At 45.8% G+C, this 27,070-nt stretch overlaps 2 protein-coding genes across 5 annotated transcripts in view; both read right to left on the bottom strand.

Moving 5' to 3' along the window:
* The window catches only part of epg5 (ectopic P-granules autophagy protein 5 homolog (C. elegans)), a 236,083-nt gene that overhangs the window by 118,778 nt on the left and 90,235 nt on the right, over nucleotides 1-27,070 (bottom strand). For all 4 annotated transcript variants that reach the window (XM_038790783.1, XM_038790784.1, XM_038790785.1 and 1 more), the window contains exons 13-15: nucleotides 25,576-25,716; nucleotides 21,892-22,056; nucleotides 12,053-12,175 (exon numbers count right to left, since the gene is read on the bottom strand). In XM_038790783.1, coding sequence (XP_038646711.1) covers nucleotides 12,053-12,175; nucleotides 21,892-22,056; nucleotides 25,576-25,716 — 429 coding nt within the window. The remainder of the gene's footprint in view (nucleotides 1-12,052; nucleotides 12,176-21,891; nucleotides 22,057-25,575; nucleotides 25,717-27,070) is intronic.
* Nucleotides 14,728-16,281, bottom strand: LOC119962763 (chromatin modification-related protein MEAF6-like). The gene has a single exon (XM_038790794.1). It carries the CDS (start codon nucleotides 16,234-16,236, stop codon nucleotides 15,574-15,576), a length of 663 nt encoding a protein of 220 aa, XP_038646722.1. The 5' UTR covers nucleotides 16,237-16,281; the 3' UTR covers nucleotides 14,728-15,573.

Genomic DNA, 27,070 nt, shown 5'->3' with positions numbered 1-27,070 from the left:
GCAATTTTGGACACTAAGGGCAATTTATCATGGCCAATCCACCTAACCTGCACATCTTTGGATTGTGGGAGGAAACCGGAGCACCCGGAGGAAACCCACGCACACACGGGGAGGATGTGCAGACTGCGGACATCCTGTTAATGAGTAAGGTATATCATGGGAAATATTATGGGGTTTTTGAGGGAGGTGTACCAGGGCCCCTGCTTTTATTGACATATATTGATGACCATAAACTTGGAAATACTGTGAACTGTGAAGAGCATAATGATATGCTTCAAGGAGACCGGCAGGCTAATGGAAAGGGTGGCCACATAGCACATTAAATTTAATGCAGAGAAGGGTGAAGGAATTTTTTTTTTGCAAGAAAAATGAGGGACAAGATAAAATAAAGGATGCAATTCTAAAGGGGGTACAAGAACAGAAGGAATTGGGACAGGTGTACAAATCATTGAAACTGGCTTGGCAGGTGAGAAAGCGGTTAGTTAATAGGGTATACAAGATTCTGGACTTCATTCGTAGAGGTATAAAAGTACAAAAACAAGGAAGTTATGAGTACCCTCCAAGAAAAATGCAGATGGAAAAAAATCAACGTTCACAAATGGCTAGATATTTCTTTGTTTTAAAAGCGAATAAAGATAAATCAATTTTGAACTACACCACCAGTCTCACCAAAACAGTCTGAAATCCTATGCAATTTGGAAAAATTTGAATTGATTCTTCTCCCCTACTTGACTTTAACACAAGGCTAGAAATCAGGAAAATAAAAACAAGTAGAATATTCATAAGGAAAACCCCCTATAACCTCTGTATCCTGAGCATTCATTCCAGTACCAGCCTCCCCGGACAGGCGCCGGAATGTGGCGACTAGGGGCTTTTCACAGTAACTTCATTGAAGCCGACTCGTGACAATAAGCGATTTTCATTTTCATTTGTCCAAAATAGGGAACAGGAGCAGACCATGCAGCCAATCAAGCCTGCTCTGCCATTTAATATAATCCTGGTTGATCTTCAGCTTCGACTCCTTTCCCACCCACTCCCCATACGCCTAGACTTCCGAAGAGACCATGGGGTGGATTCGCCGCGGGGTTCCCAATCCAGTGGAGAATCGAGCTTTTGGCTAAAAAACACCAATCCTGTTCTGATGCTCTGGTCCCCCACTGGCGAGAAGATGCAAATGGGAACCCATTTGTATCCGATTAATGGGCTGGAAGCCCGATTCTCCACATACCCATGATTCCCCCTCCCTCTGCAGGGATTCACGAGGGTGTGGCCTTGTGCAAGTATTTTCAAACGTGATCCTGACACGGTGGCCCAGCCCTTCCCATCAGATCCTCAACAGAGACTCCCCCCTGGGGCTGTTTAGCACACTGGGCTAAATCACTGGCTTTGAAAGCAGGCCAGCAGCACGGTTCGATTCCCGTAACAGCCTCCCCGAACAGGCGCCAGAATGTGGCGACTAGGGGCTTTTCACAGTAACTTCATTGAAGTCTACTTGTGACAATAAGCGATTTTCATTTTTTTCATTGAAAGCAATCCAAGCAGGAGGTTAACAAAATCACTCCGATTTCATTTACCCTTTCCTAACATCTGCTGCCTCAGACAGAAATGTTCTAAGCAACCGCTGTTACGAGTGCCAGGCTTCCTGAAAGCCCAGTACACTTCAAAGGGTTTGAAATCCCTTGACAGTCTTTGAAATTTGGATCTTCCTTTCAATTTCACAAGGCAATACATTTCATTAGCCAATGACTGACAGTTTTATTACTCCAGAGACAGCTGCTTGGTGGATTGTTCATTGATATTTCCCTTCATGCTTGACTGCATCTCCATTACCCTGCTTTGATGCTAACCACAATATTTAGAAACATGCTTGCTATGATTGACAGCCCTTCACCACATCAAAAGCAGCTAAGTGCTTTGACTTCCTCTTTTTCACCGGCTAATGCAACGTGTTGTTGTGTGTATTACTCTAAATGGCAACCCAATACTGAGATTCTGACAGAATCCTGTGAGCTCTCCACCATGCATAAATGTGCATGGTAAGGGGGCGAGAATCGGTCCTGGGGACTGCTCCTAACGCCAGGAGCTATTCCACTCCGGCGGGAGAACTTAGTCTCTTGAAAGACTAAGGGCAGCAAGGTAACACAGTGGTTAGCATGGTTGCTTCACAGCACCAGGGTCCCAGATTCGATTCCCGGCTTGGGTCCCTGTCTGTGTGGAGTCTGCACGTTCTCTCCGTGTCTACGTGGGTTTCCTCCGGGTGATCCGGTTTCCTCACAGTCCAAAGATGTGCAGGTTAGGTGGATTGGCCAAGCTAAAATTCAACGATGGAGCATCCACAACCTTCTGATGTAGGAAATTCCAAAGATTCACAACCCTTTGCGTGAAGAAACCTCTTCTCATTTCAGTCCTAAATGATCAGCCCCTTATCCTGATACTGCGGACCCCTATTTCAGATTCTCCAGTCAGGGGAAACAACCTCTCAGTGTCTACCTGGCAAATCACTTCAGTATCTTCTATGAGATCACCTTTGGTTCTCTAAACCACAGAAACTATAGACCCAATTTACTCAGCTTCTCATCAAAGTCGAACCCGCTCAACCCAGGGACCAACTTGGTGAACCTTCATTGTAACCCCTCCAATGCAAGTATCCATCCGTAAATATGGAGACCAAAACTACACAGTGCTCCAGGTGCTTCACCAAAGCCCTGCAGCAGGACTCCTTTATTCTTGTACTCCATTCTCCTCACAATGAAGACTAACGTGCCGTTTGTTTTCCTAACTGCTTGCTGTACCTGCATACTGGCTTTCTATGTTCCTTGCACGTGCACATCCAGTCCCTCTGAACATCAATATTTACATTTTTCACACCTTTTAAAAATATCCTGCCTTTCTAATCTAATATTCCATCTGCCAACTTGTTACCCAATCACTCAACCTGTTTATATCTCTTTGCAGCCACTTTGTGTCCTGCTCACAGCTTGCATTTCCAGCTAGTTTATAATCGTCATAAAACTTAGATGAAGAGAAAGAGTAGTACACCAAAGATTGTAAATAGTTGAGGTCTCAGCACCTATCAACAAGTTATTTCCTACCAACTTGAAAATACCCGTTTCCCCCTGCTCTTTGTTTCCTGCCCAATATCCAATCCTTTATCCATTATAATATATTACCCACACTTTGGGTCCTTTTGAATATGAACCTTTTTATGTGGTACCTTCTCGAATAATTTCTGGAAATTCAAGTTTGCATCCTCAAAAAACTGTAATAAAATTGCCAAACGCTATTTAGTTTCCATAAAATAATGTTGACCTTGTCTGATCATACTATGATTTTCTTACTCTATTGTTGAGACTTCCTTAATATATAATCCATCACTTGTCCAATGACTGATGTCAGACTAGGTGGCTTGCATTTTCTCTCTTTATCGTTTCTTGAATTGTGGTACAACATTTGGCAACTTCCAATCTGCTGGTATAGTTATAGAATCTAGGAAATGTGGGAAATCATTAAAAGTTAACTCTACCTCATCGCATCATACTCGATCTAAAATAACTTTAATAGGGGCAATTTAGCATGGACAATCCACCTAACCTGCACATCTTTTGACTGCGAGAGGAAACCAGAACACCCGGAGGAAACCCATGCAGACACGGGGAGAAAGAGCAAACACAACAGTTACCCGAGGCCGGAATTGAACCCGGGACCCTGTGAGGCTGCAGTGCTAACCACTGTGCCACCATGCTGCCATCCGGTAAGCATTCCAGAAACTAATTTCCCAGGCCACCTTTGTCAATTTGATTCACTCACTCTATATAAAGATTAAAGTCTCCCATAATTGATTTCATTACTTTTGTTCTATGCTCCAATAGGTTTTTGTTTAATGCTCTGCCTAACAGTGTAACTGCTGTTCAAGGACAATAAACTACTCCCACCAGCATTTCCTGACCTCCATAATACCTAACCTTCACATATACAGAGTCTACCTTCCCAATCGCCTGAGGCAAGATCCTTTTGTGCTATGCCCTTATGTCATATGTACAATCAGGGCTCACCTTCTCCTTTCATCCCATCTGTCGTGTCAAAAAGTGGGCCGAAATGTTCTGGCGGCTCCCCGCCAGAATCTTCCGGTCCTGCCAGCGGTGACACCCTGCCACAGGCTTCCTGGCGGCCGAGGGTGCAAACTAATGGGAAGATAATTTGACAGCAGCAGGATGGGAAGATCCCACTGCCTGCCAATGATGGGCACAAAACATGCTGCGGGAGGACGAAAATTCTGCCTATTGTGGATCTCGGAATATTTAATTCCTAACATTGCAACTACGTCTCTGAATTGGTGGTTAAATCTAAAGATTTATCTCTATTTGTTCTATTAGTTCATCTACTTTATTGTGGATGTTTCATACATTCAGATAAAGAGCCTTTAATTTTATTTTTATACAGCTATATTTTGCCTGGGTCTTATTCGCTGATGCACTATCGTTAAACTCTGTCCCTTCCTGTAATACTCTGCTTATCTTTACTTTACTACGCTGTTCCATTATCTCGACTTTTCTCTTTGGCCTTTCACCTGAACTCTTTGCCCGATCAGTTTAAAATCCTGTATGATTATACAATTTGTTTAAATACTGTAGTACCCATCCTAACAGTACAACTCTCTTTCATGAGTCCAGGTGTCTGTGCCCCATGAATTGAAACCCCTTCTTCCCACTTCGCTCTTTAGGTGATTATGGTTAATTTTCTAATCTGCATGACCTTATACCAATTGGCTCGTGGGTCAGGTAATAATTAGGGGACAGAACCTTGAGGTTCTGTATTTTATTTTGGACCCTAACTCCTTAAGTTTCCTCAGTAGAAAATCATTCCCTACTTGCACCTATATTATTGGCTTTTACATGGGCCATGACAATTGAATCAGTTGGATCCTGGTTGTGAGAGCAGAGAACAGCATATATCCCCGACAATAAATGATCTGGAAGAAGGAACTGAAGGCACTGTTGCTAAGTTTGCAGATGATACAAAGATCTATAGAGGGACAGGTAATATTGAGGAAGCAAGGGGGCTGCAGAAAGATTTGGACAAGCTAGAAGAGTGGGCAATGAAGTGGCAAATGAAAGACAATGTGGAAAAGTGTGCGTTATGCACTTTGGAAGGAGGAATTTAGGCACAGACTATTTTCTAAATGGGGAAATGAGGAAATCAGAAGCACATAGGGACTTGGGATTCCTTGTTCACGATTCTCTTAAGGTTAATGTGCAGGTTCAGTCGGCAGTTAAGAAGGCAAATGCAATGTTAGCATTCATGTCAAGAGGGCTAGAATACAGGACCAAGGATATACTTCTGAGGCTGTATAAGGCTCTGGTCAACAGCATTGGGAGTCTTGTGAGCAGTTTTGGGCCCCATATCTAAGGAAGCATGTGCTGGCCTTGGAAATGGTCCAGAGGAGGTTCACATTAATGATCCCTGGAATGAAGAACTTGTCATATGAGGAACGGTCATATGAGGGACGATCCTTTAAAACTCAGATGAGGAGGAATTTTTTCAGCCAGAGGGTGGTGAATCTGTGGGACTCTTTACCGCAGAAGGCTGTGGAGGCCAAATCATTCAGTGTCTTTAAGACAGAGTTAGATAGGTTCTTGCTTAATAAGGGGATCAAGGGTTATGGGGAGAAGGCAGGAGAATGGGGATGAGAAAATATCAGTCATGATTGAATGGCGGAGCAGACTTGATGGACCGCATGTCCTAATTCTGCTCCTATGTCTTATGGTCTTAATACTGTCCCTGTCACTACTACAGCATAACATCCTGCACCATGGTGCTATAGTCAGTTTGTTCATCCACCCTGCAGTGCTTGTTCTCATACACACAGCTAGAAAATACCTTGTAACGGTTGGCCAATGTCAAGGGATGAGGCACCTCTATCACTTCATGCTTTCTTCCCATAACTGCCTGACTCACAACCTCTTGTCATTCATAATTGATCAAGTGTAAAATTCTACTTAACATAAGTGCATGAATGCCTCCTGGAACAAAGTGTCCAGCTAACGTTCTGTCTGTTTGATTCTCCACAATGTCTGCAACTCAGACTCCAGCCTAGCAACCTTCAAATTGCAAAAAGCTTTCCACAGGTATGATCACCTGGGTCTACAATGCATTCACAGATTTCCATATGTTGCAGTCATGGCACACCAGCATCCCTGGCATGTCTGACCTAATTTATTTATTTGATTAGTTAATTTGTTTTTATCATTTTTTCACGGCATGAGAATGTCGCTGACTGGGCCCTAATTGTCCTTCAGAATATGGTGGTGTGCTTCCCATTTGCCCTTTAGCTCCTCCACCGAGGCTTCCTCCGCCTCCTGCAGCTCCTGGTATATCTCCGAGATCTTACCCTCTCCGACCCACACACCTGAAATCACCCTGTCCTGTATCCTTCGGGCAGGCAGCAATGGAAATTCTCCTACCTGCTTCCTGACAAACGCCCAAACTTACATGTACCTGAAGGCTTTTTCCGGGGGTAACCCAAATTTCTCCTCCAGTGCCCTAAAACTGGCAAAAGTCCCGTCAATGAATAAATCTCCCAGCCTTCTAATTCCCGCCCGGTGCCAGCTTCGGAATCCACCATCTATCCTGCCCGGAACAAACCTATGGTCATTTCGTATCGGGGACCAAACTGAGACCCCATCTCAACCCTGTGCCACCTCCATTGCCCCCAAATCCTCAACGTCACCATCACCACCGGGCTCGTGGTATACCACGTCGGTTAAAGCGGCAATGGTGCCGTCACTAGTGCCCCCAGGCTAGTATCTACATAAGACGCCGCCTCTAGTCTTTTCCATGCCGCCCCCTCCCCCTCCATCATCCACTTCTGAATCATCGACACGTTTGCTGCCCAGTAGTAGCTGCACAGATTCGGCAGCGCCAACCCCCCCCCCGGACTACGTTCCAAGAACAGTCTCTTAACCCTCAGGGTCTTATTAGCCCACACAAATCCCATAATACACTTGCTCACGCGCTTGAAAAAGGCCTTAAGGATGCGGATGGGCAGGCACTGAAACACGAACAAGAATCTAGGGAGGACCATCATCTTGACAGACTGCACCCTACCTGCTAGGGAGAGCGGTAGCATGTCCCACCTCCTAAAGTCCTCCTTCATCTGGTCCACCAGCTGCGCCAGATTGAGCTTATGCAAGACCCCCCAACTCTTGGCCACCTGAATACCCAAATACCGAAAACGTCTCTCCACCATCTTGAGCAGAAGCTCCTCCAACCTCTTTTCCTGGCCCCGTGCATGCACCACAAAGAGCTCGCTCTTCCCAACATTAAGCTTATACCCCGAGAAATTTCCAAACTCCCTAAGGGTCTGCATAACCTCCCCCATCCCCTCCACCGGATGTGTAATATATAGAAGCAGATCATCCGCATATAGTGAGACGCGGTGCTCCTCCGCCACCGGGACCAAACCCCTCCAGATTCTAGATTCCCTCAGCGCCATGGCCAATGGCTCAATCACCAAGGCAAACAGCAGGGGGGGATAGGGGGCACCCCTGCCTCGTTCCACGGTATAGTCTAAAGTACTCTGACCTCAACCGGTTCGTCGACACACTGGCCACCGGGGCCTGGTATAACAATTTAACCCACCCTATGAACTCCTCCCCAAACCTAAACCTAACCAGCACCTCCCACAAGTACTCCCACTCCACCCGGTCGAAGGCCGTCTCCGCATCCATAGCCGCCACCATCTCTACCCCCCCCCCCCCCCCCCCCTCCGAGGGCCTCATAATCACATTCAGGAGCCTCCGCACATTTTCATTCAACTGCTTACCCTTCACAAATCCCGTCTGATCCTCATGTATCACTCCCGGGACATAATCCTCAATCCTACTGGCCAGGAAATCGACCTATACGAACCACAACGCAGCGGGTTTTTGTCCCGCTTGAGAATAAGCGAGATCAGAGCTCGCGACATAGTCGAGGGAAGAGTTCCTTTTTCTCTCGCCTCGTTAAAAGTTCTCAACAGCAATGCAGCCAACAGTTCCGAGAACTTCCTATAGAATTCAATCGGAAACCCATCCGGTCCCGGAGCCTTGCCCACCTGCATATGCCCCAACCCCTTAACCAGCTCCTCCATCCCAATCGGGGCCCCCAAGCCCTCTACCTGCTCCTCCTCCACCCTTGGAAACCGCAATTGGTCCAGGAACCGCCGCATCCCAACCCCCTCCGGGAGCTCTGATTTATACAAGTTCTCATAGAAGTCCCTGAAGACCTCATTTATTTTGGCTGGACTCCGCACCATATTCCCTCCCTTGTCCTTGATTCCCCCAATTTCCCTAGCCGTCTCCTTCCTCAGCAGCTGATGCGCCAGCATCCGACTCGCCTTCTCCCCATTTCATACGCTGCTCCTTGTAGCTTCCTCCACTGGGCCTCAGCTTTCCCCGTAGTCAGCAAGGCGAACTCCATTTGGAGGCTCCGGCGCTCCTTCAGCAGCCCCTCCTCGGGGGATTCCGCATACTTCCTATCCACCCTAAGTATCTCTCCTACCAATCTATCCCTCTCCCTCCTATCCCTCTTTTCTCTGTGAGCCCTGATGGAGATCAGCTCCCCTCTAACCACCGCCTTCAGCGCCTCCCAGACCACACTCACTGAGACCTCCCCATTGTCATTGGCCTCCATATACCTCTGTATACACCCCCGGATCCGCCCACAGACCTCCTCATCCGCCAACAATCCCACGCCCATGTGCCACAACGGGCGCTGGCCCCTCTCTTCTCCCAACTCCAGCTCCACCCAGTGCGGGGCGTGATCTGAAATCGCAATGGCCGAATACTCCGCCCCCTCTACTCTCGGGATCAGTGCCCTGCTCACCACGAAAAAGTCTATCCGTGAATAGGCCTTGTGCACATGGGAAAAGAAGGGGAACTCCCTTGCCCCTGGCCTAGCAAATCTCCATGGATCCACTCCGCCCATCTGATCCATAAACCCCCTCAGAACCTTGGCCGCAGTCAGCCTCTTACCCGACCTAGACGGATCCTTTGCCGGGTCCAGTACCATGTTGAAATCCCCCCTCCCCCTAATCAGGTTCCCCACCTCCAAATCCGGGATCCGGCTTAGCATCCGCTTCATGAACCCTGCATCGTCCCAATTTGGGGCATATACATTCACCACCACCACCCGGGCCCCCTGCAGCCTACCACTCACCATCACATAACGGCCCCCTTTATCCGCCACAATGCCCACCGCCTCGAAAGTCACCCACTTGCTCACCAAAATTGCTACCCCCGTTCTTCGCGTCCAACCCGGAGTGAAAGACCTGCCCTACCCATCCCTTCCTCAGCCTGGTCTGATCTGCAACTTTCAGGTGCGTCTTCTGTAACATGGTTACGTCTGCCTTCAGTCCCCTTAAGTGCGCAAATACCCAGGCCCTGTTGACCGGCCCATTTAGCATTTAGGCCTCTCACATTCCACGTGAGCAGCTGGACCGGGGGACTAACCCCCCCCCCGCGCTGACTAGCCATCTCCTTTTTTGGGCCAGCCACGTGCGCACGCCTCCCGCACTATCCAGCCCCCCAGGCGGAGGCTCCCCACCCCGACTTTCGCTATTATTTCCAGCTCCCCCTCAGTCAGTACAGCAGCAACCCAATAGCAGCCCCCCCCCCCCCCCCCCCCCCCCCCCCCGGCCAAGCAATTGCTTAATCCCCGTGCTCCCCCCATTGCACTCCCGTAATTCAGCTGACTCCTGCTGACCCTGGCTGCTCCCGCCTCTGCCACCGATCCCCGTAGAATTCCCCCTCAAAGCCCAAGTCTCCCCCACCCACCCCCGCAAACCAATGTGGACTCCAATCCAGTACTGCCCCTCCGTCCGGCACCGCCCCCTCCCTTTCCATGAGAAAAGAAACCCGCCCTCCCTGTCCGGGCCGACCCCGCCCCCTATGGCGCAGCCCCATTCTCCTGCGACCTCACCCCAATCCCCAGAGGCACAGGGTCCCTGGCCCCTCTCCACCCCACTGAACGCGGGGAACAACCCATCCCAAACCAGCATACACACAGAAAGAACACACAAATATCACCCTCTCCCACTCCACAACATCCCTCAAAGCATGCTACAGACCACTAATTTTAGTCCAGCTTTTCATTTTTGATAAAGGTCCACGCCTCGTCCGACGTATCAAAATAGTGGTGACGGTCCTGATAAGTGACCTACAGTCGCGCGGGCTGCAACAGCCAAAACCTCACCCCCTTTCCGTAGAGAACCGCCTTGGCCCAATTGAATCCTGCCCTCTTCTTGGCCAGCTCTGTACTCCAGTCCTGGTAAATGTGAATTTCAGCATTCTCCCACCTGCTGCGCCCATCTCAAGACGCATTCCCTGTCAGTGAAACGGTTAAACCTCACCACCACAGCTCTCGGCGGCTCAGTCGCCCTCGGTCTCCTCGCCAGGACTCTGTGCGCCCCATCCAGCTCCAAGGGCCTCGGGAAGGCTCCCGAGCCCATCAGCGTGCTCAGCATCGTAGCTATGTACGCCCCAGCATCCGACCCCTCCACACCTTCAGGGAGACCCAGAATCCGCAAATTCTTCCTTCTCGACCTGTTCTCCAGATCCTCGAATTTCTATTGCCACTTTTTATGGAGCACCGCCAGGCCCAGGATCTCGTCCTTATTATCAGAGGCCTTCTGTTGCACCTCTTTAAACGCTGTCCCCTGCATCCTCTGGGTCTCTACCAGCCTTTCGATCGACGCCTTCATAGGGGCCAACATCTCTGCCTTCAATTCCGCAAAGCAGCTTCTTAGAAACTCTTGCTGCTCCCGCGACCATTGAGCCCACGCTGCCTGTTCTCCGCCCGCCGCCATCTTGCTTTTTTACGCCCGTTCTCCTCTCTTCTCTCGTGCCCCTTTTTAGACCACGCCGTTCCTGGTCCACTCCATACAGTACTGGGGAGCCTTACTGCCGTCTTCCCACACCGGGAATCGTCGACCAAGTGCCGCTGGGGCTCCCTAAAAGGGCCCAAAAGTCCGTTCACGGCGGGAGCTGCCGAACGTGCGACCTACCCAGGCATAGCCGCAACCGGAAGTCCTGACAGCAGTGTTGACGGCGTCATAAAAACTGGAGAGTTTAACGACGGTGTCATTGGACTGCTAAGTGTATCGATCCTCTGCCCTACAGAAGGTCAGCACGGCACTGGAGCGGTCCATGCCACTCCAACTGCCAATACCGGCGTCAAATTGGCGCTGCGGGTTTCCGCATGCGAGCTCCGACCGGAGGGAATGCGCGGCATCTTCCTTCTCTGCACTGGCCCTGACGCAACATGCCGTAGGGCCGGCGCGGAGCAAAAGATGCCCCCACCAGGAGAAGCCGGCCCACCGATCGGTAGGCCACGATCGCAGGCCAGGCCATGGTGGAGGCCTCCCCAGGGTCGGACACCCTCCCCCCATCAGGCCGCCCCCAACAGGATGGACGGAGAGGCCCCACCGGGTAAGACAGATGTGAACAGCGCCGGTGGGACTCGGGCTTTTTTGGCGGCAACTCGGCCAATTCCAGGCGGAGAATTGCCGGTGGCCCCCAACCGGAGCCGCGCCGATTTTCCAGTCACTGGAGTATTGGCGGACTGGAGTCGGGCGTCGTGCGATTCACACCCAGCCCAGCGATTCTCCAAACCGGCGTGGGCTGAGAGAATCCCGCCCCAGGAATTTCACAACCTCCTCCCTTGCAAATGAGAAATGGGCACTCACCAGCTATTCTTGGTAAAATAACAGAAAAATCAGAACCCCCTTCCCCATCTACGTCCAATTCTCATTTGCATCAAATTCCCGACTTAGCTTCCAGTTCATGAAGCACTTGGTTCTCGGATGACTCTGTGCTTCCCAATTGATTAATGTTGACATCCATTTACAAAATTAATAACAGTACATTTCTTGTATTTGACAGGCTTTGCAATCAGCGTATACATGATGGATATTAACTCTTATGGAAGTCAAAGCATTTTGTTTTAATAATTAAGCCAAGAGAAAAAAAACGTTTTACATGTTATATCATAAAACATTATCCACCTAGCATGTTACCTGCTTTATGCTTTCAGAGATGAATCCACTGTAAGGTTTGTCAGTGAGGTACTTCTGATATACTTCTAGAACCATCAATGCCACTTCGGTGTGAAGGCAAGGGTCAAGAGCGAGGGTTGATTGCTGGAAAATAAAGTATTAACTCAGATATATTGTTAAATGTACAGGGTTTAGGGATTTATGTTTACTCTCATGTTCATTAATCTGAATATTATTCTTTGCATCCTACTTTCTGGGTATAATTTGAATTAATATATTATGTTAAAGGCCCTCTATTGAAGTGGCTTATAGCTCTATGGATTACTCTAGATGAGGAGCAATCCCTCACCCTCACCTGAGTTCAAGGCAGCCACTTCGCACGGACACTTATTTGTGTCTGAGAAAAGTGAACAACGCCTTCCCAAGGAAGGCAACTGTTCAGAAATCTTGGGCTGAATTCTCCATTATTGGGACCATGTCCCCACGCGAGCGTCAAAATGGTAGTGTTTTGCACCTGAAAATCCTGGATCAAAGGGACATGAATTCCCAGCCCTGCTGGGGGCTCACAGGGACCCGGAATAGATCTCGCAGCTTTTGCTGCAGATAAAGGCCCCCGCACATTCAGGTTGGAGACCGCTCATGCGCATGACGGCGGCCTCCAGCGGCCGCGCCGTGCTCCATGGCGGATACAGACCACGGAGACCCCCCCGATCGGCCGAGCGCCCGACCCTCAACCCCCGCACGATCATTCACCGGCTCCCGATATGGCCCCCCCGGCCTTCGATTCGCCCGCTCCCAACCAGAGTGGCCGCGGACTGAGTCCGCAGCTGCCACGTGAGTATCCCGACCGGCTGGAGCACATTAGTCCCATGCCATCGGGATTTCAGCCAGTCGGGGGCGGAGCAGGCCACTGGCAATGGCCCCAGGCAGCGCACTCCGAGTAGGCTGCTTTTTGGGGCCTGGTGAACCAGTGCCAGTCCCGATTTCATGCAGGAACATGGCCCCCGCGCTGGACGCGATTTCGGCACGAGGGTGCAGAGAATCCAGCCCATTACCTTTTTATAGAAAGCTGTTAAATAATTTATTGGCCCAGTTATAACTACTCAGATATTATATGGGTCCAGGGGTTGCTCTTCAAAAATTATATCTTCCCACTTTAAGAAAATACAAGAGAGGTGGGCTCTAATACTGCATGCAGGAGACTACAGAGACGTTATACTTTACCAACTTATTTATAACTTTATTACGGTACTATTTAGCACGCAGTGAATTTTAAAGTGGATAAGTACATCTCAATGTTAATGACTATATAAGATAAAAAACATAATCTTAGTCCTAGTCTTAGTTCTAATACCGAATCCAATAAAAATACAATTCAACAGCCAATATTAATTAATGATGCCATCAATATTCAAAGTATGTTACCTGAATCACCGAGTGAATCAGTTGTTGGATAGTTGGATACAAAAGCTGTCTACTTTACAATATCCAACCCCTCGACAACCAGGGAAATATTAAAGGGGTTCTCAGTCACCTTCTACAATATCTCGAATATTCCGAAAGGAAGCTGGAACATTTCTTAGCCAGATTACACATTCTTTAGCAGCAATGGGTGCTGCCTCTTTGATTAACTCCTCCTTTAGATGTGTCCTTATTATTCACTGTTATTTATTAAAATGGTTTCATTATATTCTTTTCAGGAGCCGGTGCAGACTTGATGGGCCGAATGGCCTCCTTCTGCACTGTAAATTCTATGATATTCGCGTTGTGAGTCTGATATCTGGTCATCATGTTTTTAAGTATGTCCTTAATATCTTTCCTGTTGATCTCAAGTTGTTTCCATTTTTTTTATAAAAGTGATTTAAAACTTCTAATAGAGGGATATAGCTTTTCAAAGTCTGCTTTTCCAATTTGCTGAGTTAAATTCTAAGAAAGATAAGGCGTGGGAGAAGTAGGCCATTCGACCCATCGAGTCTGCTCCTCCATTCAGTAATATCATGACTGATCTGATATAATCCTCAATCCACTATCTTGCCTTATCCCGATGACCCTCGATTCCCTGACTGATTAAAAATCTGTCTTTAACATACTTAACAACCTAGCCCCTATAGCTCATTCCACAGATTCACTACCCTCTGACAGAAAACAATTCCTCATCTCTGCTTTAAATGGGCGACTCCTTATTCTGGGATTATGCCCTCTGGTACTAGACTCTCCCACAAGGGGAAACGTCCTCTCAGCATCTACCCTGTCAAGCACCCCTGAGAATCCCATATGTCTCAATAAGTTTGCTTCTCATTCTTCTTAATAGATAAGGAGAGACAATACCATTGTAAATTCTTCTAAAGTGCCCTTGAAAAAGAACTCAGTTTGAAAAGAACTTAAAAGGCCTTGGTGTTACTTTATGCGTGGCACAAACCAGGTCTGTTCAACATTGGTAAGATTTTAGAGTCCGTTATTAAAGATGAGGTCGCAAAGTACTTGGAAGTGCATGGTAAAATAGGACTGAGTCAGCACGACTTTGTCAAATCTGTGTCTGACAAATCTGTTAGAGCTCTTTGAGAAGGTAACAAGGAAGTTAGACAAAGGAGAACCAAGACAAAGGAGAATCAGTGGACGTGATTTTTTTAGATTTCCAGAAGGCCTTTGACAAGGTGCCACATAGGAGATTGTTAAATAAGTTTTTTTTTTTTCCTCTTAAAAAAAATAATAAAGCCATTTATCCAAAAAACAAAAGTCAGAATTGTACAAATTAAAAGGTAATATTTATACATACAATAATAAAAGCACAACAAAATATAATGGGTTCAAAAAATAAAACCACATGTTGCTATTAAATCTAACTCCATTGAGTCCATTTAGAAATATTTGGAGATTACAGCCTTCTGATCTTTACACACACTCACTTTCTCCCAGAATTGTACCAGGCTTTGACACCAAATGAGTGCATTCTGCCTGCATATCAAATCCATCAAGACACCAATCCAGCACAGAAGAAAATGTTTTAAATGAAGTTCAGGACAAGGAAAAAAAAATTTGCCATTCGTACTCAAAAAGTGAAACTGTGATGGTGGCATCACTAGTATTTCAGGAAGTTCCAACAAGAGATCTAAAATCGAACTTTAGCAAATGAAAAACACTTCACATTTTATGTAGAATATCTTACATAATGCCACTGGTAACATCAAATGGTCAAACAGAGTCACAACAGACTTAAAAGCGACCAATTAATTCCACCCCCCCACCCCCCCATCCCCTCCAACCCAACTGACTATAAAACCCAGTGCTTGCTGTGCTTGTATAAATAAACAAACTATTGGACCGTAACCATACAATGACATTCAATTGAACACAGGTCAAATGCAGCATGGAAAGATGCAAGGTGGCCTCAAACACCAGGCTCAGGCACAGTTGCTTTGCTGTGGTATCAGGTCCTGTAAAAAAAATTACTGCGAACATCTGGAGCAAACTGGTTTTAATGCTGCTGTATGTCCATGTCCTTGAAACCCTGATCTTGACAACTGTAACTGGCAAAAGACTCTTTAGTAATCAGTTCTTGGTTTTTTATTCAGCTTGATATCAATCCTGTGTCGATTTTTGTTTTTCCGTTTCTTGTGGCTCCCGTGATGGCTGCCGGACGATGTGGAAGAGGCTGCTTTCTGTGGCTTCACTCCCTGCAGGTGTGACCCGTCCAGTTCCTCGGTGTCCTCCTGGTTCAGCTCGTTCTCCTGATTCTGGAAGTCTGGTGAATTGTCACTTTCTGTCCCACTGCCTGGTTCACGTTTTTCTACCATCTGGTCTTGGACACCAGTCAAAGCACTCACTGCTGCCACTGAAGTAACGGAGGACTTGCTAAAGAGACGCTCGGCTTCTTTAAACTTCCTGTTCCTTCGATCATTCTTACTGTTGGTATTTTTCTGATTGGTTAAGTAACGATCCCATCCACGAATTATATTCCCATACATCTGGGTATCTTCCAAATAACTGCCTTCAAAAGCATAGATCTGCCGCTCCAAGTTTGCCAAAGTCTCCTCGCTCCTGTAACTCTGGTTCCCCTCCATCAGTTTGTTGCTGACCCAGTGAGTGGTCAGGCTGCCAGTGTGACTGAGAGCAGCAGTGAGGGAGAAAGCCCAGCTCCACTGCCCAAAGTGGTCACTGGCGTCACTTTGTCTCAGGGTGACCGGCCTGTGACCAAGAGACCCCATGTCAACAGGCTGCGTGAGACTCCAAACCTGCCCTTTAATCGGCCGACAGTGCTGCCATCCCCTTTAACCGGTGCCTCAGGGCCCGTGCCGCCCGCTCACTGCAGGGATCAGCTCCTCAGGCCCAGCGGAGATTGTTAAATAAGTTAAGAGCCCATGGTGTTAAGGCTAAGATCCTGGCATGGATAGAGGATTAGCTGACTGGCAGAAGACAGAGTGGGGATAAAGGGTTTTTTTTCAGGATGCCAGCCGGTGACTAGTGGTGTGCCTCAGGGGTCTGTGCTGGGACCAAAACTTTTCACAATATACATTAATGATTTGGAAGAAGGAACTGAAGGCACTGTTGCTAAGTTTATAGCTGATACAAAGATCTGTAGAGGGACAGGTAGTATTGAGGAAGCAAGGGGACTCCAGAAGGATTTGGACAGGCTAGGAGCATGTGCAAAGAAGTGGCAAATGAAATACAATGTGGAAAAGTGTGAGGTTATGCACTTTGGAAGGAGGCATTTAGGCATAGATTATTTTCTAAATGGGGAATTGCTGAGGAAATCAGAAGCACAAAGGGACTTGGGAGTCCTTGTTCACGATTCTCTTAAAGTTAACGTGCAGGTGCAGCTGGCAGTTAAGAAGGCGAATGCAATGTTAGCATTCATGTCAAGAGGGCTAAAATACAAGACTAGGGAGGTACTTCTGAGGCTGTATTAGGCTCTGGTCAGACTCCATTTGGAGTATTGTGTGCAGTTTTGGACCCCATATCTAAGGAAGGATGTGCTGGTCTTGGAAAGGGTCCAGAGGAGGCTCACAAGAATGATCCCTGAAATGAACAGCTAGTCATATGAGGAACGGTTGAGGACTCTGGGTCTGTACTCGTTGGAGTTTAGAACGATGAGGGGGGGATCTTATTGAAATTTACAGGATACTGCTAGGCCTGGATAGAGTGGATGTGGAGAGGATGTTTCCACTTGTAGGAAAAACTAGAACAAGAGGACACCATCTCAGACTAAAGGGACGATCCTTTAAAACAGAGATGAGGAATTTCTACAGCCAAAGGGTAGTGAATCTATGGAACACTTTGCCGCAGGAGGCTGTGGAGACAAAATCACTGAGTGCCTTTAAGACAGAGATAGATAGGTTCTTAATCAATAAGGGGATCAGGGGTTATGGGGAGAATGCAGGAGAATGGGGATGAGAAAAATATCAGCCATGATTGAATTGCGGAGCAGACTCGATGGGCCGAGTGGCCTAATTCTGCTCCTGTGTCTGATGGTCTTATCCGTTGAAACCAAAGCTGTGAGCTAGTGCTGTCCATGTATATGTTTCAAGGTTTCGCAGCATAAATTGCTATCCTTGACTATGTGTCCAGTTTCTCATATTATGACCTAAAAACAAATTAATTCTACCGATGTATACATGTGTTCCCTTCATGCTATAGCTGATGTTTACTGAATGCACTGTAGATCTTGAGCTTATTTTCTCTTCTCTGACAGTTGAGGAAGTGTGTCACCTGGAATTGTACCTGTTCTTCGGCCACAAGCGGTTGAGGGTAATTCAGCAGATATAATTTACTTGAATTTTCAAAAGCTGTTTTACAAAGTTTCTCAAGTGAAGCTAGAAAGTAATATTAAGGCTTATAGAATAGGAAACACAATGATCTAGATATTTAAGGATAGGTTGGAAGGAAAAAGGAATAAAGGAAGACGAAAATGAAGCAATTACATATGATTGGGATTATTTTGGATGTGAAGGACAAATAAAACAAGAGTGTTTGAGCCAAATGGCAGAGATTCATACACATCTTGCTGCGATTGCAGATTCTCCAAATCTAAAACGAAACTAAAACAGAGCCACAAAGCAGCTCTTCAGCTCAAAATGAAAGTGAAAGACAGAAAGACAGCCCAGCTTCACCCACACTCTGACATCACTGCTGCCATTTGAGAAACACACATTTCTTAACGGGACTCTTACATGACAATATGGAATAAGACATCTCCAGTAGTACTATTAAATTTACTGATGGCAAATATTCTACAAGTACATGATGAGGGGAGCCAAGCTTGAGAGACTTGGATCTATTATGCAGATATACTGAACTATAGGAAATAGATTTGAATGTTGACACATGTAGAATGGTACATGCAGGAAGAGTAAACACAAATGTTGCATGAATAAGTCTCCACTGACACAAGTCAAAAAGAGAAAAGACAAAGGTCTGATCATTAGCAACATACAACTCAATGGTAAATCAGATCTGTGGTACAATGTACGGCTTTGATCGTGCCCATAGATGTGTTCACAATATAAAGGGGCTACAGGAGGAAATCCAGAATAATCCAAGGCCTCCAAAAACGAATTTATGAATAAAAGAGAAAAGACTGAGTGAAAACACGATTATAGATCTTCAAATAAGCACAGGCCTGGAGTTCACGACTACAAAATTTACAAGCGTTGATCAAGATTAGAGGTTAGAAAAAACCCAGAGTGGAGGATATGTGGAATAAATTCCCAGAAGAGGAAGTTGGTTTGTGTCTATTGGGAAGCTTGACTGAAGGTTACTAAGCATATTTATCAGTATCGGTTAACTTTCCCTGCTTCACACCCATCCCTACTAATCCCGCAACCAAGAAGAGCTCAGAAAAATAGGTATTTATGAAAAAATAACTTCAGTAACCAAGTAGGAGGGAATAGCCATGGTCTTCATGTGGAGTTGCATGGCTTTTTGCACTCTGGATTTTCTTGCTATTTCAAATAAGAACTGTATCTAAGAATCTACTTTAGAACTATATTTCCAAGTGAGACTTTGCTGGAATATTAAAAAGTTCATTATGAGAAAAAAGGGAAAGGAAAAGTAAATAAACTTGGTGTTTTATTTTGTTCATAGAACGTCCGAGTGTCTGAATCCTCTGGCCGGCTTTACCAAACACACTTAAAAAAATACAGTCTTAACCAAAAGTCCTGAAAAGCAATTAATTTCTGACTGAACAGAGGTTTCAAAATAACTGTAATTAGACTTTGTGGCATTTGAAGCTTAAAATATTCACTTTAGAAGCAGAATTACACATTGCTAATTATATACTATAATGTTGTTATTATCCTGGTAGAGACCGATAACTAACAATAAAAAGATATTTGAATTTCCAGTGACTTGACTGGAAGGATCACATGACAAGAATTCCGATTTTAAGATGCTGACTGAACAAGTAAGCTAAAGGTAACATGGCTAAACATTATTTTTTGGGCAACTTATACTCTAAACTACAGAAAGGTTTCCCCATGTTACTTTAAACATGGCCAATAATCTTGTGCCTTGGATATAATTTTATTCTCCTGGAATCAGTTGAAAAGCTATACTCTGTTTCCTTTTTCCTTTTCCAGCTGGTATTAAGGGATGAATTTAGAGAGCTATGGAGATTGGGCTGGAGAATGGGACTAACTGAGTAGTTCTTTTGTGAGTCTGTGGGCCATGATGAGCCGAATGGCCTCCTTCTGTGCTGTATATAACAAACTAACTTCTAATTCCAGAGCTGATTTTTCACTGTGCGGGTTACACTGGAGATTCCTTATTTGCAGTCCAAGCTAGGTGAATCTTCCAGCTTCCTTCATATCCTCACAAACTTGAACTGTTCAATCTGAGCATAAGCTCTCATCTGTGTTCTGCATGGTGAACAGTAGGGTCAACGATTGCTCTGCTTCGGGTGCCAGGCTGGGTACCTTTATTATCCTGCACTCTCTCTCTCTAATGCTTGCAGGTTATCTTGGGTCACTCTAGAAGGTTCAGTGAGATCTTAAGAAACCCTGTAAGCCAATATTACAGTGGCTTGCTATTTAATTTTTCCCTCTCAAAGCCCATCTGCAGTGTCTTGTGAATCACAGGGGACTTGTGTCCAGGTTGAAATGCCAATTAGTTATCTTCCAGACTCCCAAATCCATTCTATTATGGAATTCAAAAGTCAGTTTAAAATACGAGCCTTCATAAATTTGACATTCCTTCTTTTCAAATTTTAAAGTGGCCAACTCTTTTTTTTCCAATTCAGGGGCAATTTTGCATGGTCAATCCACCTACTCTGTGCATCTTTGGGTTATGGGGATAAGATCCACGCAGGCACGGGGGGAATGTGCAAACTCCACACAGAGAGTGACCCGGGGCTGGGATTGAACCCGGGTCCTCAGCACTGTGAGGCATCAGTGCTAACCACTACGCCACCATGCTGCCATACATTTGACATTCCTAACACCTCCCTGTAAGACTTGGAGATCAACAGTACACCCAGTCAGCAAAATTATTTATACAATTGTCTACAGGTGTGAGAACTTTGCACCTTGTTCCCTTTTAAGGACCAAGCTTGTTGTTGGGCATTTTACCTAAAATTAAAGAGACATGGGGCAGCACGGTGGCGCAGTGGGTTAGCCCTGTTGCCTTACGGCGCCGAGGTCCCAGGTTCGATCCCGGCTCTGGGTCACTGTCTGTGTGGAGTTTGCACATTCTCCCCGTGTTTGCGTGGGTTTCGCCCCCACAACCCAAAGATGTGCAGAGTAGGTGGATTGACCACTCTAAATTGCCCCTTAATTGGAAAAGATTAATTGGGTACTCTAAATTTATAAAAATAAAAAATTAAAGAGACATTTATAAAAAAAAACAGCAAAATTGTAAATCAAGAAATAGTTAAAAGTTTGTCAGTGAATCATGGAATTTACAGTGCAGAAGGAGGCCATTCGGCCCAATGAGTCTGCATCTACTCAAGCCCACACCTCCACCCTATCCCCGAAACCCAGTAACCTCACATAATCTTTTTGGACACTAAGGGCAATTTAGCATGACCAATCCACCTAACCTGTACATCTTTGGACTTTGGGAGGAAACTGAAGCACCCAGAGGAAACCTACAGACACGGGGAGAATGTGCAGACTCCGCACAGACAGTGGCCCAAGCCGGGAATCGAACCTGGGACGCTGGAGCTCTGAATTTTGATTCTGCACAGAACTTTCCACGTTCACCAGATGTCTCAAAATGCTTTACAGCCAATGAAATGCTTTTTTGAAGTGTAGTCGTTGATGAACACATCTCGGATATAAACTCAGTTACATGTGTAAAGTTCTCTTAAATGTTAGGTGCACCCAAGCTACAACCTGAACTTATAAAATAGTCTCATGTGAAAAGTTTCCAGACCAAACAATAATTTAACTCTATGACTGTAATCTGTGATTAGTTTTAGCAATTATTATTCCTGGTGTTAGAGGTGTGGGCCAGCTTAAACAAACTACCTTGACAGAATATAATATATGAAGGAGTGATAAAGCTTTGGTAAGCTGCTAATGGAATGTTACTTTTGCCACTTTGCAAATAATAGAAGCCCTCCAGTGCAAAAGGAAGCCATTCGATGCAACACTGACTGTCCGAAAGAGCACCTCACGTCCCTGCCTCATCCCCATAACCGCACCTAACCATTGGACACTAAAAGGTAATTTGGCATGGCTAATCCACTTAACCTCCACATCTTTGGACTGTTCGAGGAAACCGGGGCACCTGGAAGAAACCCACGCAGACACTGGGAGAAAGTGCAAACACCACACAGACAGTAACCCAAGGTCAGAATCGAACCTGGGTTCCTGGTGTTGTGAATCTGTGCCACCATGCCACCCACTTACAATCTTATAACATACCTGTTCATCAAGCCCCCAGTTCAGTCCTTCAAGTATGATGCAAGCTAATTTGTTCTCCACAGTGGATAAATTGTAGTTCAGAAGCCATTCACGAATTACATCCATTTCAGTTGAGCTGATTTTCCACTGGTGCAGGGGAAGTTCTTTAAATAGATATAGAGAAACCTGCAACAAAAAAATTCTTGATTTTCTGTCTCTCAAAAGAAATAACGTTTAAATATTGTTTTCAAGATAGATATTAGGATGTAGATCCCATTCACATCCATTTCTGTGCCCAAATGCTTACTTTGTGTTTAAGTTGTACAAAGCCGTTCATGGTGCGCAAATCATAAAATCTAATGTTATACCTCTCCTACACTCATATTCCCACGATGCATATTTTGCTGCTTAACCACCTCAATTTGCTATTTCAATTTCACAGACTCTTCAAAATGACTATATTATGTTGCCCTGTAGCATTTTGATTTCTTATTCCATTTTGAGATCTATCTCTCAGTGATGAAAATTGTAGTAACACGTTCCCAATAGAAACGATCTAGAATAGCATTGGAAATGGCATTAACATTTCCAAAGTGGGAATACGTATTATGCCATTAACTGCAGAAATAATGTCAGAGGATGTGTAATTTGCTTTGACTTTGTGAAAAGAAATAAAAAAAGTTAAAATAAAAATGTTAGCAATATATTTTGAAACACATATATACTATAATAGTTATCACCAGCCAATTTCAAGTGCTGCTAAATTTTATTTTTAGGAAGCATATGTAATAGGATGTTATAGTTTTGTAAATAACACAACAAAATTACAAAATAAACACATTACAGTATCAAGGAGAAAAGGGGCTAAATGTACCTCAGTACAACATTAAAACTGGCTCAATACAATCATTAGACATGGCTAAGTGCCTCAATAAGCCCCATCAGAGACCAAAGGAGAAACAGGATGAGAACATGATAAAACGGTGCACACCCTCCCACAACATGTCTGCTCACAATTCCTAGGCTAAATTTTCCACATCATGTTCGGGCACACCCAATATCTCCTTCAACTCTAGCAGCACCAAAGGCAAAAATGACATACCACAGCTTCCTCTCCTCAGTTACCAGCCCTGTCTGCACCCATGTAGGAACCAATCATGGATTCTTTATACCTGCTCTTACAAAAGAAAACAAAGAAAATACACAAAAACCCCAGTTCTAAAGGGGAGTTACATATATACCACACAGCATAACTTAACCCCAGTCTTAGGCCCAGTACAGAACCAACATTTTCCGATACATTTGTACAGAGAGGACCAACAACAACATGTTCTGATTATGATCAAGCCTTCAGAGCCTCTCAAAAAAGAGGGGAAAAAAAGAGTTAGAGCTACCATAAGTAAACTACAGGATAACAAAGGAACAGGGCCCAACTTGGGTTCCATATTTCCCTGGCGTATGCCGACCACCCATCACTGAGGAAGAGACCAAGCTGCTCATTCAACCAAGAAAGCGACCCACCCACAGTGGGGGGGGCAACAGGATATCAACCAAAATACAGAACTCAGCTCAACCCTCGACCCAGGTACACCGAAGAAGCAAAACCCAGCCTCTCAGAACGTTTCTAATAGGCATCTTTAAGAAGGAACATCCCAAGCTCCAGGTGGTCAGCCAGAGCACCGAAACTGGCTTAGTCCAGCACCTCCCGACACACAGGAATCAATACCCCCAGTACCTTCAGTACACCCCAACACCCATATCCCAGCTGGACCTGCACCTCTCCAACCTATGCCGCGCAGAGCTCTGAAGAAGAAGAATTACTAAGACACCCATCAATTGGGCACCCTGGGAGGGGGGCAATTCCCTCCTCCCCGGTACAACCTGGGGAACCTCCCTGACCACCGGACCAGGATTAGTAATAGCACCCTGTTCACCCAGATGAAGAAAGGAAGAAAAAAAACCCTAAGAGAAGAATGAACGGACTGATCTAAAAATAGTGACCATCACCCAGCACCGTTCGCCATCACAGGAAGGATACGAAGAACAACCTCTCCTAAACAGTCCAGCCACGGATTAACTAAACCAACCACTCATATCCTCCCATTATAACAACTTTTAAAAAAGGGCTGACCCAGAGGAAAAACACCAACCTCAAGGAAGAGTCAGAAGGAACCAGTCCTCCTCAGGATACATAATCTGCTCAGATCACCGATTGAGAAGGGCATGGATTCTTAAATCCAGTAAAATAATATCTTTCCTTAAATAAGGGGAGCAAAAAGATGTGGGCCATGATCTACCGGCCATGTCGCACCCCACTGGGTACGCGACGTGGCTGTTTGATCCCAGATGAAGTCTCCCATGGGCTTCCCGCAGCCACAATGCCTCACAGAATCTACCCAGGTCCTGTAAGGCGCTCGCATTAAGTTGTCCTTAAACCTACTTATGGCCTACTAACCTGGTATATACCGGCCTCTCCGGATCTATCAACAGCCCCAGGAAGACTGCAGCCGGGCACCGTTCAGTACTGGTCCAGAAAAGCGTGAATTAGGCGAATGGGACCCAGGGGTCTCGTGGGCCATCGGAGGTCCCTGGGTGGTTTGAGGTAGGGCAGGTTGGCCCCCGGGCCGTCCCCTGTAATGCGGGCACCTTGACACTGCCACTCTCGCACTGCCAAGGTGATCGGGTGGCACTGTCAAGCCGGAAGGAGCACTACCAAGGTGCAAGGGCCAGGGTACGAGGGGGACCATGGCCATAAAAGTAGGGTTGGGGGGCGTGGTTTGAAGGGTCCGGGGGGGGGGGGGGGGGTGGAAGGCAGGTAAGTAGGGCCTCTGGGAGGTTGAAGGGTGGGAGTCTGGAAGGGGGAGACCTATAAGGGCTGTGGGGGACAGCCCGAAGAGCAGGGTGTCCTCACTTGGTGGGGTGTGGGTAATGCTAATGTGTGTGGGTGTGACATTGCCTATGGGTGGGGGGTGTGGGAGACCCACAAACTCACTTAGAGATCGGGGCACCCTTTCAAAATGGAGGTACGATCTGAGTTCAACTCCCCAGTGATGAAAACAATTTGAAGTGTGGGCTAAACCAGTGAGAAACTCCCCAGGGACCAAAAAAGTGACTAAGTGGCGATAGGTAGTGGTGGGATACTTGCTGGTGGGAAACTCCCAGAAAACCCATCCCAAATGATATTTAGAAACGATTCCATTAAATCGCTCCTGTGGTCTCATCAGTACCTTGTGTAGTTGCAGCAAGACTTCCCAACTCTTATACCCCAAACCCCTTGAAATAAGGGCCAACATTCCATTAGCCTTCCTGATTACCTGTTGCACCTGTGTGCCTGCTTGGTTTTTCATGCACAGGTTCCCCAAGCCCCTTTGTGTTGCAGCTTTCTGCAGGTTTTCCTCCATTTAAATAATACTCTGTTCTTTTGTCCTCCCTTCCAAAAGGAACAATTTCACATTTTCCCACATTATACAATGTTTCTGTAAGGCGTCTTGGGCCATTTTACCGTGCTAAAGGTGCAAATTGTTGCAGCAAAAAACAGTTAATGCTTTCCCGCCTCATAATAAAAACTAATTGCATTTATCCAGGTAGTAGAAGCTCACATTGTTAATGTGGGCTGCAGAGGTCAATTCAATTTCTTAAATAAAATTAATCAACTAGTTTATGAACAAATTTTGGCAGTTTATCCAAAGTTAAAACAGTACATACCATTCCAACTTTTTCAATGGTTTCTCGGATGCGATCCAGAAGTATAGAGATTATATCAGGATGAACAGTTGAAATTGTGGCCAAAAGTTCACGGCCAACCTTGGAAAAGTTTTCTCTGGTGCAAAGACTTACGTAAGCTACCTGTGTGGGATCAAAACAATTGGGTAAATTTATAAACACACACCAGGATATGTATTACAATAGTCCATTATCCTAGTTGGGCAATTCCAAGGTGGTGGTGATGATAGTATTTCTGTACTGCTATATTTACACTGCTACATTTACAATTTTCAAAAATATTAAGTTAAAACAAGCATCATGGTCATAGTAAGGACTATTGTAAAATAATCTCTCTTATGTGTACCGTTATAATCCCAGTTGACTGGACAAGTCAGATCCCAGAGTGGAACTGTAGCCACCTGGGGTGACCACTGCCCAACACAAAATGGAAGACTGCAAGGAATGCAGGGAAATTGGACATGTTGTAAAAGTAAGCAGCTTGCAAAGCGCTTGTATATTCAGACTACTGCAGAAACCAGTTCTGGCTGCTGCAGAAACCAGACAGCACTATGAAAAGAAAACAGTTAGCATACTAATGAGGCGATACCGGGCGATCCCCAGATGCAATGGAAACAAGTTAAACACAAATCGATACATTAAATGGAAGGCCACACTTTTTGGCGCCAAAGGAAGTCCAAAACAATAAGTCCCAAGAACCGCCCAGTGATCGAGGTACCGCCCCGTTATTGGGGAATTCAAATCAATCGATTGGGAAGAGACCCAATCGATTGCGAGTGTATAGAGGGTCCGCCCAGACCCTGAGAGGAGTATAAGACAGAGACCCCCGACCCCAGCTCTCTCTCTCTCTGCCAGCCTCTCCTTGACCAGCCAGCCCTCCCAGCAGAACACCGTTGCAGCAGAAGAACCTTGAGGAGGAGAGGTCTGGACAGCAGCCGCCAACAAGTGTCACAACGCACGCTACGAGAGTAGACACTCCTGACCCCCTTTAGTCCATAACTACTGGAAGCCTGCGGACCCAGGACAAAGCTAGAGACCGTTGTTCCCTGATCCGGCAGTCCCCTTATCCAGATAAGTATTTGGTCTATTAGTGGTAGGATTAGCCTAGTCTTATTGTTTTATATGCATGATTAGTAGATTACTGTAATATAATAAACGTCTCTTGTTTGAACTTACTAATTGGTGTATGGATTTATTGCTTTGAACTTGACCTTGAAACTTGTGGCGGTATCTTAATGATACCTGGCGACTCCAAAGTTAAGTAACGGAACAGAGCCAAATTGAGTGTTAAGCACATTCACCCAGAACGAGCAACAGAACCTGGCTTGATCTATCCTAACTTTGATTGTTTAGAAATGTGGAGGGCAGCTACTGAGCAGGAGACTGCTGATCAACTTTTAATAGGAGAATAAACATTTGTTAAACAAGAAAAGACAAACTATATTATTCCTTACCCTCAACTATACCTTTTACAGAT

Source organism: Scyliorhinus canicula, chromosome 3, assembly GCF_902713615.1.
Source record: "Scyliorhinus canicula chromosome 3, sScyCan1.1, whole genome shotgun sequence".
NCBI lineage: Eukaryota > Metazoa > Chordata > Chondrichthyes > Carcharhiniformes > Scyliorhinidae > Scyliorhinus > Scyliorhinus canicula.
This window is presented reverse-complemented; position numbering and strand designations above follow the sequence as displayed.